At 39.4% G+C, this 16,124-nt stretch overlaps 1 protein-coding gene across 2 annotated transcripts in view; it reads left to right on the plus strand.

Annotated features, from left to right (window-relative positions):
* WDFY4 (WDFY family member 4) overlaps positions 1-16,124 on the plus strand; it is a 145,414-nt gene that overhangs the window by 55,221 nt on the left and 74,069 nt on the right. For both annotated transcript variants that reach the window (XM_074908354.1, XM_074908353.1), the window contains exons 30-39: positions 279-448; positions 989-1,114; positions 1,596-1,757; positions 1,866-2,063; positions 3,562-3,679; positions 4,498-4,655; positions 5,097-5,335; positions 7,792-7,901; positions 8,866-9,057; positions 9,628-9,767. In XM_074908354.1, the coding sequence (XP_074764455.1) occupies positions 279-448; positions 989-1,114; positions 1,596-1,757; positions 1,866-2,063; positions 3,562-3,679; positions 4,498-4,655; positions 5,097-5,335; positions 7,792-7,901; positions 8,866-9,057; positions 9,628-9,767 (1,613 nt within the window). The remainder of the gene's footprint in view (positions 1-278; positions 449-988; positions 1,115-1,595; positions 1,758-1,865; positions 2,064-3,561; positions 3,680-4,497; positions 4,656-5,096; positions 5,336-7,791; positions 7,902-8,865; positions 9,058-9,627; positions 9,768-16,124) is intronic.

The following is a 16,124-nucleotide window of genomic DNA, read 5'->3' on the forward strand; positions in this document are numbered from 1 at the left end:
AGCTTGCTTTTTGATAACTAGATGTGTGGTTCTGAGAAAGGTAAGAGAAAGGAAGAATAATAATTCAGGGAGAATCTCCTGTAACAAAAGTGATAGTGTGGAAAATGATGCATTAATCTAAGAAGTTTTGTAAACTGATATTGCAGCCTAGCAGAGTACTGAGGGGCCTGGGACACAGACAAATGAGGATAAAGTTGGGTCAGTAATCCTTCCTCTGACATGCCATTCAATTTTAGTCACTTCCTCAGAATGTTTTCCTTTTTTTTTTCTCTTTAAAGATAATTTAAAAGCTCATCCTCCAGTGCCTGACAATGGTTCCTTCTTGATTTTTGGTTTTTCTGTGTTGCAAAGATGTCTGACTGATCATATCCATATCCCTGAGATTTACTTGCTCCTGGCAGGGCTCCTTCTGTCAACTCCACAGTCTGAACCACCTGAAGCAGCCAAGGTATGAAAAAAATAGAGGATGAAGTTGTTATTGCCTTACTACTTTGGCATTTTGTGGTCTTTTCTGTAAGAGGATTCTCAGGCAAGTTAACTCTACTTGGTTTTTGTGACAGTTAAAATTAATAACTCATATTTTTAAAATTAAGTAAGTTAACTTTGATTTAAGGAAATTTGTGTTCAGAAAAAAATTGTTCATGCAAGTGTTAAATGCTATTTAACTACTGTACTTTAGAAGGTAATTCAGATTAGCATCCCTGTCCTTACACTGCAAAGACTCATTAAAATCTCAGAATTAGTGGATTTGGGTACTAGCGTCCTCAGAAGCCGTAACGCATTTTTGCCCTGGCAGTGCTAAAGATATATTTCAGAAGAGGACAATCTATTAGTGCTATCCTGGAGAAACACATTTAATAGGAGATGGAGGAGCTGCTGGAGGTGAAGATGTTTTGGGTTTTTTCTGATATGGAGAGAGCAGGCATTGTTCTTGATATGTCACATGTAATTCCTATCTCTTCTTGAAATATCTCTCATCCTGTTGTAGAAAGATCTTGAGTCTATGTTGCAGTGGATCTTGCAGCACCACCTTACGGAGAATGTCCTCAAAATTGGGTTGTGTGCAGAGGCAGCTGCTTTACTGCTGGAAATGGTTAGAGTCACTGTGGACAAGGTAAGTGTTTTGTTGCAACGACAGTGCAGTGTCAATGGCAGAATAAACTGCCCGAGAGTGTCAGATATCAGTGACAGTCTTTACCTGTAACTCCTAGCCTTCCTGTGCCCTCACAGGGCAGTACTGAGCATAACGGTGAGCAGGGACTTCAAAACATCAGCACAGCTATTGGCCTCGTTATGTCACGTAGCAGATGATGTGATGGGCTCATGTTTAACACCTTCTGGACACAGAGATGGATCTTACCCACAGCATTACCCATTTTGTTCGTTCTTGATGATGATGATATGCCACCTTTCTGACTGGGTGTATCTTCAGTCTACAAGCTGGGAGTTGGCTGCTTGTGCCTTGCCCGACTGACTTTTCTGTGGCCATGTCATGTTTTCTTAGTTGCTTAAGAATACCTAGAGCAGAGCAAATATGAGCTTGTATGAGTGAGAGGAATGCTGCCTTTACTAGATGCCCATTTATCTGTGTTCAGCCTGTTGCAGATACAGAAGCCTCCTGGGAGATTGCCTATCCAGGGAATGTTATCCAGTTTCTGTACTTGATCTATCACAGTTATACTCAAGACCCCATGTGGCACTGTCCTGACTTCTTGAAAACATTGGCTATGGTTGCTTTCCATTCTGGACCACCCAAGGTATGTGCATCTGAGCCAGCACAAGCCCTTCATATCAGAGATGGGTTGCTAGGAGGAAAAATCATTTAAAGATTATAAATTAAAATGTGTTGCTGTCTGCTTCCACAGGGAGTCTCTGAAGGCCTTTTGACTCCTGATGGTCCAGTGACTGCTGAAGGGAAAAGCTGTGCTGATCCCTCCTCTCTCCCGCTCCTACCACACCCTGCCAAGAAACAAGTGTGGGATTTTGTGCGAGTCCTCTTGATGGACAGTCTTCTCAACATCCCAGCAAACAAACAAGGGCATCCACTTGACCTGCTTCTTGAGGTCTCTCTTGTAGTCATCAGGCTTTCCTGCTCTACCTTATACTGGGGGTGGAAGGACAGGAGGTATCCTGCTAGTGGCCTGGTGAAAAAAGTGCTGACAGTGATGAATAGGTGTATTCAGTCAGCATTTTCAACAGATCCCAAAGGTTGGGATCACAGCTCCTAGAGAGCACGCACTACATCCTGACAGATCTGGACAGCCTACTTTGTGGCAAAGAAGAAAGGCCTTTTCTTCCTGCTCTGAATTCATGTGAACTAGGAAAATGCTGCCCCTAGACAACAACAAAGGCATTTCTCAGGCAACATTTAATATTGAAGTATGGCATGAAAAAATTCCCTTTTCCTTAGTAAGACCTTCTTGCCATTAGAACAACCTTTGAATTTGTTGAGAATAGATTTCATATGGAGCATTTCTGTATACTTATTTTTGAGACAACAATTTATTTTCAGTGCTCAAATAAACCAAAACCAGCTGTCTATACTTTTAGTACAGAATAATACAAACTGTAGCAGCTGAGTATGGATTATTGATTACAATCACTCAAATCACTAGAAAGAGTTAGAGTAGTCTCAAGAAAGGGAGAATGGAAAACTCGGGCTTCAGCTCCAAATTGTCAACAGTCCAGGTATCCCAGATATGAGTTCTGATTCAGACTTAGCTTAGTAATACAAATAGTACTAAACATAAGCTTGACTGAAACTTTTGAGTTAAATCATCTTGTGGAACAGAAGTTCCCTAAGGGTTTATACAATGGCATCTCAAGTTTTGGTACAGTTAAAAATAGAGGATGGCTCTTCTATCTGAATCCTGAGCCTGCTAAATGGAGCTGAAATTCCCTGAGGACAAGATCTTTTGGGAACTACCTGTGAGCCTAGGTTCTGGCCCTGGGCAAAACCTTACTTGTGTTCAGTGTGCAGAGGGCAGCTCTGCTGGCTATCAGCTAGAAACTGTAGACCTATGTAAGATTTTCTGTTTTCCCAGCTAGGTAGGAGGTTCTGCCATCTCATCTGCTGCCCAGTAACTGTCCATACATGCACTCTTGCTGAACTTTGCATGATAGTTGCCGTGTTGCCTTTGCATGGAGCAGTACACCAGATCTCTCCATTTTATGTGTTACTGTGGATTACCTGTCACAAAATTTCTGAGCTTGAAGCAAGCTGTTTCATATACCCACACCACAGGCTAAAGTCTGCAAGTGAGGTGGAATAGTTGTCCTTGATCTTTTTGTGCTATTTTCCCCCTCCTCTTCCTAACACATTGCCTAGGTGTTTAAGGTAAATTTTGGGAATTTTGAATTATCTCAGATAGTACTGAGTGTCTCTTGGAATTTCTACTTGCTTCTTTGAGCAAAACTTCTATTGAATCTGAATCTTTAACAGGCATAATCTGCCAAAGTCCTATGAAATCAAAGGCCTTTAAATAAAGGCTGAAAGTGAATTCGAGTCTGATTTCCTGGCTGGGTTTCTGCTGTACTAATATATATATGGTCACTATATAGGCTTCTCCAGAGGATGCCACCAGTGAGCAGAAGAAACATTTTCAGACAAAAGTTTTGCTGTCTGCTATGGATGTCTTCCATGTTACCAGCCAAGGCGAGGGGAAAACAAGACCAAGAGGTGAGTAGTGAGAATCAGATCATTAACTAGCTGGTATTTAGCATGCAACTGTAATTGCTAGAAAGGTTTGGAAGCAGTAGCTATAGTACTCCTGCTGTAGGCCAGTTTGCATAAATTAGTTTTACCATTTTTCTAGAGAGCCTCTTTACTTTTTTCTCTCTTTTTGAGAACAGATTCTGAACATTAAAAAGGGAATACTTAGAAAGACACCTAGATTTATCCTTGAGTGCTTCTGCTTAGACAAGCACGCAAAACTTGTCTGGGTGTCTCTGAAATGAAACACCTTTCTCAAAATGAAAAAAATGGAATTAAGTGTTATGATATTACCATCCACGGTGCTTTGCTTATTACACCCACAAACACACACACTAGCCTGCCTCTGAGCAAAAGAGGTGGTAGGAAATTTTCTGCTCACTCCTATTTGAAGGAAAAACAGCCTTCTGACTGAAGAACAATTTATCACTTCCACTTTCTTGCTGAAAGACAATCCATTGCCTTCAGAATACTGAGCACGTTAATAAACACTTTGGAAACAACCCTGATAACTTACTTGTTTCTGCTCTCCTTTCTAAATCTTTACTTGGATCAGTCCTTCATGATAGTATGTTAGTGAGGTTGGTTCTGTCCTTAGGATGGAGCTGTCATTTCCAGTCTAAGGTATTTCTGCTAGACCTAGAGTTTTCTTAGACATGTTCCAACTCTGAGACATACTGTCATGAGACTGTTCTTTCTCAGCTGTGATAACCTCACATGTCACAACTCTTTTTTTTACATTTCAGCTTGTTTTGGAATAATCAACTCTCTTGTATACTCTCCAGGGAGCAGTGATCCTCATGGCACTTCAGAATCAATGGGACCTGTATCCATGATGAATATTGCTTATTTTGCTCAGAAGCTGGTTGAGAAGCTGAACAGCAGAATGTTTGTTGCTGACCCCAAGCAAATTCTGATCTTCACTGCCAAACAGATTATGAGGGTAAATTGCATGAAATTTTTTTCCAACTGTTATCAACATTTTGTGATGTGCTGTTTCACACTGAGGTGGTGATACTGCAATTCTTAAGATGATTGTAATTCATTTGGTGACTGTGATTATTCCTGTTTTCTTGCATGAGCACATAACAGCTCTAAATGACAATCAGTGCTAGATGATGCAGCATAAAGAAGGGATAGTTAGCTCTTTTGTGCCACTGTCTGTTGGCTATGTATGTGTTGCTGAGCAGGAATAAATTAATCTCTTCCACAGTTCTGGGGACTTAGCAGAAATACAGAAAAATTGAATTTGTATGTAACAGGTAATTCAGGTGAATGTTGCTGAAATAAGTTTGCAACAGCTTAAAGGAAGGGAGAGAAATAGATCCTTGGGGAGAGAGTTCTTTAAGCAAGTCAAGTACTCTGCTCTTTTGTGTTTCCACAGGTCTTAGAAAGCTCCGTTTCGCAAAAGGAAGTTTTCCTCAGTGCCCTGTACAGCTGTCTAAACAGAGCCATCCTATACTGCCTATCCAGACCACAGCAATCGCTGCCTGAACAGTTTAATCTCCTGAACACTCTCAATGTCCTGCAGGAGCAGTGGGATGTTATTTTTGCAACTTACAACTCAAATAATAATTTTGTTGTCTGCCTAATGTACTGCCTCTACCACCTGAATTTGGGCAGGTACATCTCAGTACAGTTTGTTTACATCTCTATGCTGTTATCTATGGGAGTGGGTGTAGAGGGGTAAATTCACAAAACTTAGGCAATACCCATTTTTGAGAGTTGCTAGAAGCTGAAGTTGAGCTGGATTCAGCTATGCTAAGGACTTTGAATAGATGTACTGTATCCTAGCAAGCATTTGACCCATTTGACTCTGTGCTCTGGGGGTTTAAAGCACATTCTGCTTTAAATAGGGCAAATCTTCCACTCTGATTGAAGTCTGTTGAAGTGGCAGAGAAAAGCCACTTGGGGAAAGGTGGTTGTTTCCTCATACACGTAAAAAAACCCCAACAATAGAAATGTTTTGATGTAATTTTTTTATCACTTAATTTGGAGGAGAGGAAGGTTACTAATTAGTAACTTCTTAGTTACTAATTACTAACTGCTTAGTACTCTGGAGGCAATGGATTGTCTTTCAGCAAGAAGGTGGAATTGATAAACTGTTCTTCAATCAGAAGGCTATTTTTCCTTCAAATAGGAGTGAGCAGAAAATTTCCTACCACCTCTTTTGCTCAGAGGCAGGCTAGTGTGTGTGTTTGTGGGTGTAATAAGCAAAGCACAGTGGATGGTAATAACATAACAATTCCATTTTTTTCATTTTGAGAAAGGTGTTTCATTTCAGAGACACCCTGACAAGCTTGAACGTTTGTCTAAGCAGAACCCTTAGATTTGCACATAGACTTAATTGCTACTCTTTATTAACCAAAGCATCTGTGTTGTATCTGTTTTACTCATCCAGAATTTCCAGCAACTTACTCACTTTGGAGTAGTAACTGCAGTTAACAAGCTTGAACTGATTTCAGTGGAGTTGGCTCACAAGCCCATCGTTAAAATGAGAATCTGGAAATCTTCCTGGGATGTGGGTTAGAATCACTCCACAGGCATGCAGGTGGCCATTCTCCGAAACGTCTGCATGGGCTAATTTAGGGAGTTGTTTTTTCTGATACAGCAGCCATTCTTGTGTGGGTACTTTGAAAACATACATAAACTGTGCATGGATCTTGTGAACCTTTTTGTTATGGTTATTGTTACTTGGATCTGAGCTGCGAAGTCCTGGTTGTACTGTAGTTGGGAGTTCTGCCATTGATTTGGATAGGACTAGAACAGCCATACGCACTCTCTTTGCTGTCCTTATAGGTGATGTATCAGAGGTACTCTTGCTAATGTAAACTGGGGAGTTATTTTAAAAACTCTGTTTTATGAAAAGAAGCAAATAATGGCTAGTGCTTTATTCAGTATAATGATGTCTCTTGTTTCAATGAAAACCTTCTGTGCTGCTTAGATGGTCTGAATTGAATCCATTAATACAATATCACATCAGAAATGAGCTGCACTTCCTGAGGTCTTTTCTTGATTGTTCTTATTCCAGTCAGATAATAATTTCCAGCCCCAAACTCTTGAGATCGGGTACGGATTGCTTGTATGTAGGAAGAGCAGAAACATTTTTAAATAAAAACAAATTACAGAGGTGTTGGTATTATCCAAAAGCCAAACATGGCAAATCCAGGTAATCAGAACTGTGGTATTTAAAAGAAAATCAGAAATAAAAATGGAAGCTTTGCATACCCAAGAGATTTGATTCTCCCATGCAGTAGTGCCTGTTTACAGTTGAAAGACCACAGTATGTCATTAGTGGCTATACATAATGTTTATATTATTGACAGCACTTCTGTGGCCAAGTCCAGGATGTCTGGATTTCTTAACTAAACCTGCTGCATTTATTTTAAGTATTACTGATATGCTGGAATTCCTGGTGTCTTTTACCTACTGACTGGTAAATTATCTGATGCACATCCCACCCCCAAAGCAGCACTAACTCTTTCTGGCCATGGTGATGATCTCAATTATAATCACATCTACATGATATTAATATCATGGTGCTAAAGTTTGTAGCTTTTTTTTGTGCTGAGTGCTTTCTAAACTGAATGAACAATCATTGGTGCAAAGAACTTAGACTAAATAAGCAGTTCAGGTGTAGGGTATGGCAAGGCAGTGTTTCCCATGTAATGGGAGACACCTCTAGTGAGGAAATTCAGAGCAAAGCGATGGCACATAAGGTACAAGAAAGCTGGATGTGATCTGTCTACATCAGTACAGCCTTGTGTTCCAGCTAATTGAGATGAATAGTAGATACAAGTGCACTAAGAAGTGCAGGATAAGAATAGTGTGATCCATAAGATCTTGATGACTGCTCCTTGACTTTGAAAACCAGACCGGCAGTGGTTTAATTCCTCCTTCCTGTAAATCTTACAGTTATCATGTGATTGGTGTAAGCCCTTGAGCCTGGGAATACTGATCTACTAAATGAATTGAGTAGGAGTGAGTGTGTAAAAATACCTTTAGCTTTTTCACTGTCCTTAAAATCAATTTGTTCTAAGTCTGGTTTCCTCCCATGGCCTCTTTTTTTTTTGTCACAGCTATCCAGAAGGTTTTGGGATGGATGCGAAACCAAAGCTGGCTTCATATTGCCAAATTTTCCTTGCACCCAGTGAAGAGGAAGAGGGCAGCCTGCCTAGTCCAGATGACGGTAATTTATGGCACATGTTGCCTCTGGCTTACAGAGCAGGAAGGTGCCTGGCCTAAACAGTTATCAGAGCAGCTTGTGCAAGTGCCACTTAATTGTCTCTCCGATATATAGGCACTGCAGGCACAGCATAGTGAAAGGAAAGTTGTGCTAAAAATTACTTCTGTTTGCATCATACCTTTTTATTCAAAATTCACATCCCACATCCTCAAGAGTAATGAATATCAGTTTGGAGATCTCTTCCCCATGTTGTGGCCAGTATCAGTGCCCAGATACTTACTATTTGTGGCTCTCTTTCTTTTTTCAAGGCCTATACAGAGCTTCGGTCTGTCCGTTGTACACAGGAAGAAACATTTTGCTCTTTTAAGAGAAACACTGGAAAAAATTTGGTCTGGATTCAATGTGGGAGCTGTGAGCTGAACCCTACAGCACAGTGATGCTCTTTTTTTTTAAATATATATATATAGTGGCTTGGGTATGATGCAACCAAATGAGTCTGATTTGCAGGCAAATACAGCAAAACAACTCATAATTTCCTTGTACAGCATCCTATTGCTGTGTCAAATGGTTTCACAACTTGGTTACCTTCCCCCCACCATCTCTAATGATGTTTGTCAGCATAAAGGAATGTCCTTTATGTGCTTTTGCATTCTATGTATCATAATAAGATCATCAAAATTCTGATGAGATAGTTTTCCAAGGCAGAAAACAGTTAGAATCATCTGTCACTCCTACTTATTTCTTTCAGGAAGCTTAAATATTGTAAAAGAAATGTCCTGCTGTTTTCTGTATTAGACTAACTAGTCTGTCTTAGGGCCTATGGAGGTAGTAGTATATGAAATGGAGCAACTCCACTGACTCCAGCAGTTACTCTGGACCACTGCTGTTCAAAATGAGATGGTTTTGCTTTATCTGCTGCTTGACCTGTTACACAGAAAATGATTCTTCATTTATTTTTGATTCCTAGTTCGTCAGGAGATTCTGAGAACAGTAGAAATCATCTGGAAGCAGCTCATTTCTCAGAGGCGGCAGGCTCTGGAGGACACTTACAAGATGGATCTTTCTGTAAAAGGAAATGACAAAGAAAGGGACATGAAGATAATGGAGATCACTCCTTTATGGGAAGAAATTATGACAAAAGCTTGGCAACACTTCATAGGTCTCTGTTCTTTTATGGAACACTCACTGTAGTAAGCAAAGACATTGCAGTAAATGTAGCACTTAATTGAAATCTGCGGATTCCTTGGTTATACCCTTTCTTTGCATATCACCTGCTAGATAAAGCAAATTCTCACTTTCTCTCATTCAGGATTGTGGTTGCTTTGTGTGTCATACCCCAGCCCTTCTGTAATCACCTGCTGATGTTGTAGGGCTTGTTCTGTACTGCAATAAAGAGAAAACTGCTTAGACAATGGTATTCCATAGGAAAACTTAATAGGGAGGATATCTGGGTGAATAAGGGCATCCCCAATATGTGTAGTGCTGCAGGGGTTCAAAGTTCAGGTCTATATAATGAAACTGATCTATGGCAGACCTCTGTGTGGCTTTTGAATAAAGACTTGAGAAGCACATGTTAATCTTGTGCTCCTCTTATAAGCAGAAGGACAACATAGCTGGAGCGAGGCACTGCCATGCTGTTGTGTCTTGTGTAATGGGGATACAAACCCTGTACCTTCCCACACATTCAGCTTCAAGTCTTAAAAGCTTTTTTGTCTGTTCTGGTCCACAGCATCTGAAAAGAAGCTTCTCCAGGGTAAAGCAGGGCCAGGCCTGTCACAGAGCAAGCATAGTTCCTGGAGTGAAAGCCTCTCTTCAGCTATTAGGTTGGTGCCTGGCCGAAACACAAAGGAAATGACATGCAAATCTGAGGTAACTTCTCTTTGTCTTTTCTGGCTCAGTCACAGGTCTGCCTTAGATATGGCTCTGGAGAGTGTCTAGACTTGGGAGGCTTCTGAGTATGTCTGTTGACATGTTCCATTGTAAACTATACACATACTGTAGTTAAGGTTCCTTTTCTAGACTGCTGGAAATAATCGCTAAGAAATAGTCATTGATCTGAAGAACTTCAGTTGCCAGCCTTAAAATATAATGTATTAATACATACTTTTTGCATGAGGCCTGATTATTGCACTTGAAAGGAAAAACCTAAGCAACCCATGTGTGTTTATGCTCACAGGGCTCTGCTTGGGTCAGAACAAGGTAAGGAGGTGCTGGCTTTGCTGCTGCTTTTGACTTACATTGCTTATGTAAGTCTTGTCCTTCAGACACTGAATTAGTAGAAAGGATCAGGTATTACCATAGTACTGTCCTTTCATTTTCTACTCAATCTGAAGTATTCAAGATCCAAATTTTAGTTTAGCTTCAAGAGATAAGGACCCAAGTGCTCATATAAATAGAAACCATTGATGGGTCTGGAGGGTATGCAGCACTCCTACTGCCAGCAATGCATCTGGACTTTTTTTCCCATGTGTAAACTCCTCTGCGGAGAAAGGGGCCATATCCATATTTTTCTGGGCATTTGTTGAGAACACGAACAAAAAGCACCAGTTAGATGCTACTTGTTTAAGTGTGTTAGGACTAGAGCAACCAGCTATAGGGTGGGGCAGTAGTGCATTGACAGAATATTCAGAGCCTGTGTTATTGAAGTGCTGAACATATTAAAGTATTTTTTTCTGCTGTTGAGGAGACAGTGAGTCTGTTACAGCATCACTTTAGGGAGTCTTAACCCTCTAGCTTAAGCTGTAGCAGATTGTAGCTTTATCCCCTCTGATGACTGGTTCACTTCCAGGTATGTTGATAAGGAAGGCTATGATAAGCAAGTAATGTGTCTTACTGAGCTGCAAGTTTTTTCTCAGCATGCCACAGCACCCTTCTCATTCCTTAAAATCACTTTGCTGCTTACAGAGTGAGCAAGTTCTTCCCAGGTACACATGTAGACTGTGATGTCATACTACAAGAGCATCGACTATATGCCCTGGGGTCTGTTTAATTATTTTTTAAAATTAATTTTGATTATTACAGCTGATTACACCTCAGTGAGCAATGTAATTGATATTTGTAAATGTATCCCAAGGAACATTTTGTACAACATGCTTTTTGCTGTTGAAGGTTAAAGACTCCGTTATTGGTTTTTCCCTAAATATGCCCACATCATTAGTTCCTCCAGTGAAAAGGTTGCCATCTGGAAAAGGCAGCACAGAGACATTATTCAGGCACAAGTGCATGAAATTGGTGTTTCTGCATCTTCTGTCTCTCTTCTGCAAGGAAGCGGCTTGTAATTAAAGGAGCTGGGTTTGGAGGAAACATTACTCATTTGGTGTTATTCCTTATCATGTCAAGGACTGACAGCTCCACAGCTCTGATAAATTGTTCCTCTCAATGAGATGCAAAGCTACAGTTCCAAATGTTCTTCCTCACTCTCCCTTTCCCCCTTTCTCTCTCCAGCCTATCTTTGAATGAGTTCGATGCACTTTTCAGAGAGATGAAATCTAAAAGGAAGAAAATTAATTTCTTTGCATCTCAACAGCCCTTTTTCTTTGTACACTTCACAAGCAAGGTATAAGGTGGAATTTTCAGTATGAAAGAAAGTTGCAAGTACAAGTTACATTAAATGGTATTTGTGCTTCTAACTCATATTTTTGACCTCACTTTGGTAGTCACTTTAAAAAGTGCTGTAATATGATTTTGTATAATTTGCTGTGTCTCAGATACTTTCTGTATTAACTTGGTAAAAATCTTGAGATACTGGCCTCTGTCTTCACTACTGCTAATTATGGACCTATGTCCTACAGCAATAGACACCTGGTTGAAACATTAAGAGAAAAAGAAAAGTAGCAGTGTGAACTCCATAGTGAGACACAAAGCCTTTAGATCCCATAGTAAAATAAACATTCTTGTTTACTGAGAGCTAAGCACAGTTGTTCCTAACTGAGCAAAAGTTACCAAATTTGAGAAAAGTGCAGAAATTCAGGATTTCAAAGCCTTGCCTGGCAAAAAGACAAAATGGGTTAATTACTGGGTTATTAATTTGATTCCTATATTGACTGAAAACAAACAAAGAAGTTGAAGCGGCAGTAGCATTTGCTGCAGATTAAAGATATAACAAAACAACAACAAACAAAACACCCCCCTCTAAGCTATCAACGTTTTCTCCGTTGTCATTTACAAGATAGCAAGAGTACTTTTGAGACCCAGTCCTCAATCTGGAAAAAACAGCAAAATTCAGATTATTTATTCCAGCAAAGGAAAAAGCCTGTGTCTCTGCTGTACTTTCACTCAGGATCTCCAGCATCAGTGAAGCCAATCCCCTTGGTGGCAAATGTCAGCATTAGCAATCAGATGAAGCTGTGTTCCCTCATATTTCTGAATCCACTTTGCTATCTCATGCTCTGCTCTGGGCTTTGTCTGGAAGGTGTGATCATTCAGAAAGGAGAGTGTGATCTACATTTCTGGTAGTAAAATGGTGATCTGCTCTGGTAATTGCTGTTTTGTGCTTTCTTGGAAGTCTGAGTAGCCATACAGGAGCAAGAGGAGCAATTTTTTAATGCTTACAGGTGACAGAGTTGGGTAAATTTGTCAGCAGGATGGTCTGTAAGAGTCCGAATACAGTGCCAAAGGTTTCCAAATCATTGACTTTCCTGTTTCAAAGTGAGTCCCTTGATCTCTTGCTTTTTCTCCTCCCTTCGACCCACAATCTCCCTTCCCCCCCAATCTTGCTGTTGGAATCTAGGATATGTATTTAATTTTTAGGATAGCAATGACTGGTTTTGTCATCTTCAACAAGCTGCTAGAGCAGTAAGGGACCACTATAACAATCATATTTCAGTAAATTGTAAATCAGTCAACAGCTTCCACTATGCAGGGTCCTGAGGTTTTTCCTGCAGATGAGCAAGGTTACAAGCAGCAAGCATACTTCTAACTACTGTAAGACACTACCCCAAGGCTGTAGATACAGTTGTTACTCTTTACCAAAAGTGCAAAGGCTCCTGAGTTCTACAGCAGTCCTGATCATGCCTGTTCTTTCCTGTTTTGATTCATTAATTACATTCCTCTATGCCAGAGGCCTATAGACCTTGAAAGAATGAAATAAAACCCATCTTTTTAAACCCAGTCTTCAGAATGGAGAGGTTAACAGAGACCTCCAGACTTGTAATTGCAAAACCAGAAACTTTATGGTAGGATTTTGGTCAGCAAGCACACTCTTGTGAAGACAGCTATAGATAAAAAGCCAGCATCTGACCTCCTTTGTGATGATTTTGTCACTCTGTCCATTGCAAAAGAATTCCTTCTGGTTAAGTGATGGGAGAATGCAGCTTTTGAACTCTAAAGGTTTTTAAGCAGTTTGATGAATAGCTTGATTTCTGCACTTCCGCCCTGTGCAAGGTCACTGCAGAGCTAATGGCAAAAAAAGCATTTAATGGTGTAACTCAACAAAGAAGAAAATACTAGGTGCTAAGTTTGGCTTAATTGGGAGTGATTAATTTTTCTTCAATTGTCTTTGTAGTAAGACCTCATCACTTGTGCTTACTTTTGTAAGCAACAGGCAGATTTGTAAACCCCCAGCAAATACATAAAGGATTACTGTATCAATGTGTCAGGGAGAGCCTTCTTTTTCTCTGTGGATAACTTTCTGAAGTCAGCAGCTCCAGAAAAGACCTCTTGACTGTCAAGTTGCCCGTCATGTCCTGCCTCTGTAGTTAGATTCTCAAGAAAGACAGGCTCTCAGATCTCTTCTAGAAGCTGATGTTTCTTTTGAAATCTGAGAAAGACTGAGGAATGTTTCAAACAAGTTATTTCAAAGTCTTTAGAACTTTCTTTAGTTTTAGATTTACAGGAAATCTGTTTTTGTAGTTTTCTCATGTGTTTATTCAGCAAGCTTCTCTTAGGCCAGCAGCTAAAAGTGTTATTATAGAAAATTGTTTTTTTCACCACGAACAACAATCTTTTCAAATTTCGCAGCCACCAAATTTTTTTAAAAAATTGCTTCACATATAACACTCATTCTTAAGATAAATGTCTAGTGTATCTAGTATCTCTAGTGATTCATCTGTGGCAGTAATAAATTATATTTTGATAAGTATTTAAACATAAAATTTCCACTGACTTCAGTGGGAGTTTGAACTACAGGCTTAAATTCCTTCTGTGCTGGAAATGTAAATCTCTACATCAATACTTACAGTATTTTTAAAATGTTTTTTGTACACTGCTCGGACTGACTTACCCCTAGTACAAATAGTAGCTGCATCACAGATACAGAACTAGTCCTGTCTGGGACAGGGCTCTCACCCCACATGAGTCCATCAGGAAAGAGCACTGGGGCTTCATTCACCCCTGTCTGTCAGTCTCACTTCACACTTTCTGCAGCCATCTTTACAGGTGGAAGAGGGAGAAATGACCTGCTTTAAATTGATATGTACAGATCATACTCACAAATTTTTGGGTACATGTCTGTGTGCAAAAGCCTGTGTTTTTTAGAGGGTAGTTTTAGAAAAGGCTTTTCAAGCAGAAGTGTGTGATGTTGAACTGGAAGGCTGATGATGTATTCCTAAAATCTTGTCAGGACACAGAAGACTCAGTCCCAGGACACAAAATCAGCAATAGCTCAAAATGCTGTGTGTAAGTGTGCTTTGACTTCCGTAAAAAGGAAGCTTTATCTCAAGTTGATGGACAGGTGCTTACAGAGCCTTGGCCATTGTCACTCAAGATGTGGTAACACTAGCAGCTGAACCCAGAGCTAAATAGTAGACCAGTGCCTTCAAATACTAGCTACTTCTTTCCTGCACTGTCATAACATCTTTCAGTAATTGACTGTAAAATCAAGGCTGATGCTGACCAGTCTGGATCTTCAAACCCAGTAGAGCCACTGCATCAGAGTGGTGGTTTAAGGTGGGAAGGCATGAGAGGTAGTGAAAAGGAGAGCAGGGTTGGACAAAAAGAGTTTGCTAATTTGGGATGAAGGAGGAGCAAATTGAATTTAGCAGTTCACGGTAGGTGAAATGAAGAAGAGAGAAATATTTGAAACATAGTCACAGTTATTACTTAAATATTTTTCTTACCAATCACTCAGTTGGTCCTTTATCAGCTTTTCAAATTAACTGAGTTAAAACAAGCAAACATATAATGATATTTCTTTGAAAAGTGCACATTTGTGTAACATTTTAATCTTCATAATAGAAGGATAATTAACATCACTAATTATCTAATTAAGCTCATTAACTATCCACCAACAGTGCACCATGAAGTTGACATTATGTTCTTCTGTCAACAAATGCTTTGATTTCTTAGGAAGTAATTAAAATGTAAATTAGCATGTCATTAAATGCACAAGGGAAGTTTGAAATCAAATATTCATTTCAAAACTGCTCATAACACACATTTTTTTACTTCAATGAAAGCAGGCACTTTACTATTAATGATGTATATTAAACAATTTCCATTATAATATTATTGTCGTGTTTAATAACTGGCTCAAAGCTAAATTACAGTATGCTGCAGCAAGCTGGAAGAAGTTTCTTTAACTTTGAACAAAGAAATATTTATGTCCTCTTAAGTGGATATCTGACATGCACTGCTCATTTGTCATTTTCAGATTGTTTACAAGATCATAAAGAAATAATTCAATAGGGCAGTAACTTATATAAGAACTGAATGAAAACATAAAGTGCAAAGCTATCTAACTTCATGTAATACAAATCACAGAAAAACTTTCTGAAATATATGGGTATAATTTGAAGATAACTTTATCAGAGAAGTTGGAATGAAGGTTGCATGATGATGATCACAAATTATTAGGCTGATTCAGATCCACAGGCCACTCACCCTAGGTCTGTCCCCTAAAAATCCAGTCCCAGTTGCTACAGGAGATGGTGTGTGACAGCACAATGAACAGTAGAAAATCTATCCTAGCAAAATTTTTCCTTTCTTGATTTATATCAGTTGCATCTTAAAACCTGAAATACAAGAAATAATATCCCTTCTAAAACTTTTTGTGTCTAAGTATTCAGAGAGAGTTTTTCTATGTTTAAACTCAGTGATGTCCTGTAGTAGTGAAGTCCCTTCATTTAATTACACATTGTATGAAAAGATGTTTTCTTTTATGTTTCCTGCATATTTTTTGAAATAAAGTTTTGCTCTTCAGGCCAGATGTTGTGTCTGGTTCAGGTTTAAGCTTGGATATAGGATATCAGAGAGTGGAGTTTAATGTTTAAAGCTGGTGGCATTGAAATC

Source organism: Athene noctua, chromosome 5 (assembly GCF_965140245.1).
Source record: "Athene noctua chromosome 5, bAthNoc1.hap1.1, whole genome shotgun sequence".
NCBI lineage: Eukaryota > Metazoa > Chordata > Aves > Strigiformes > Strigidae > Athene > Athene noctua.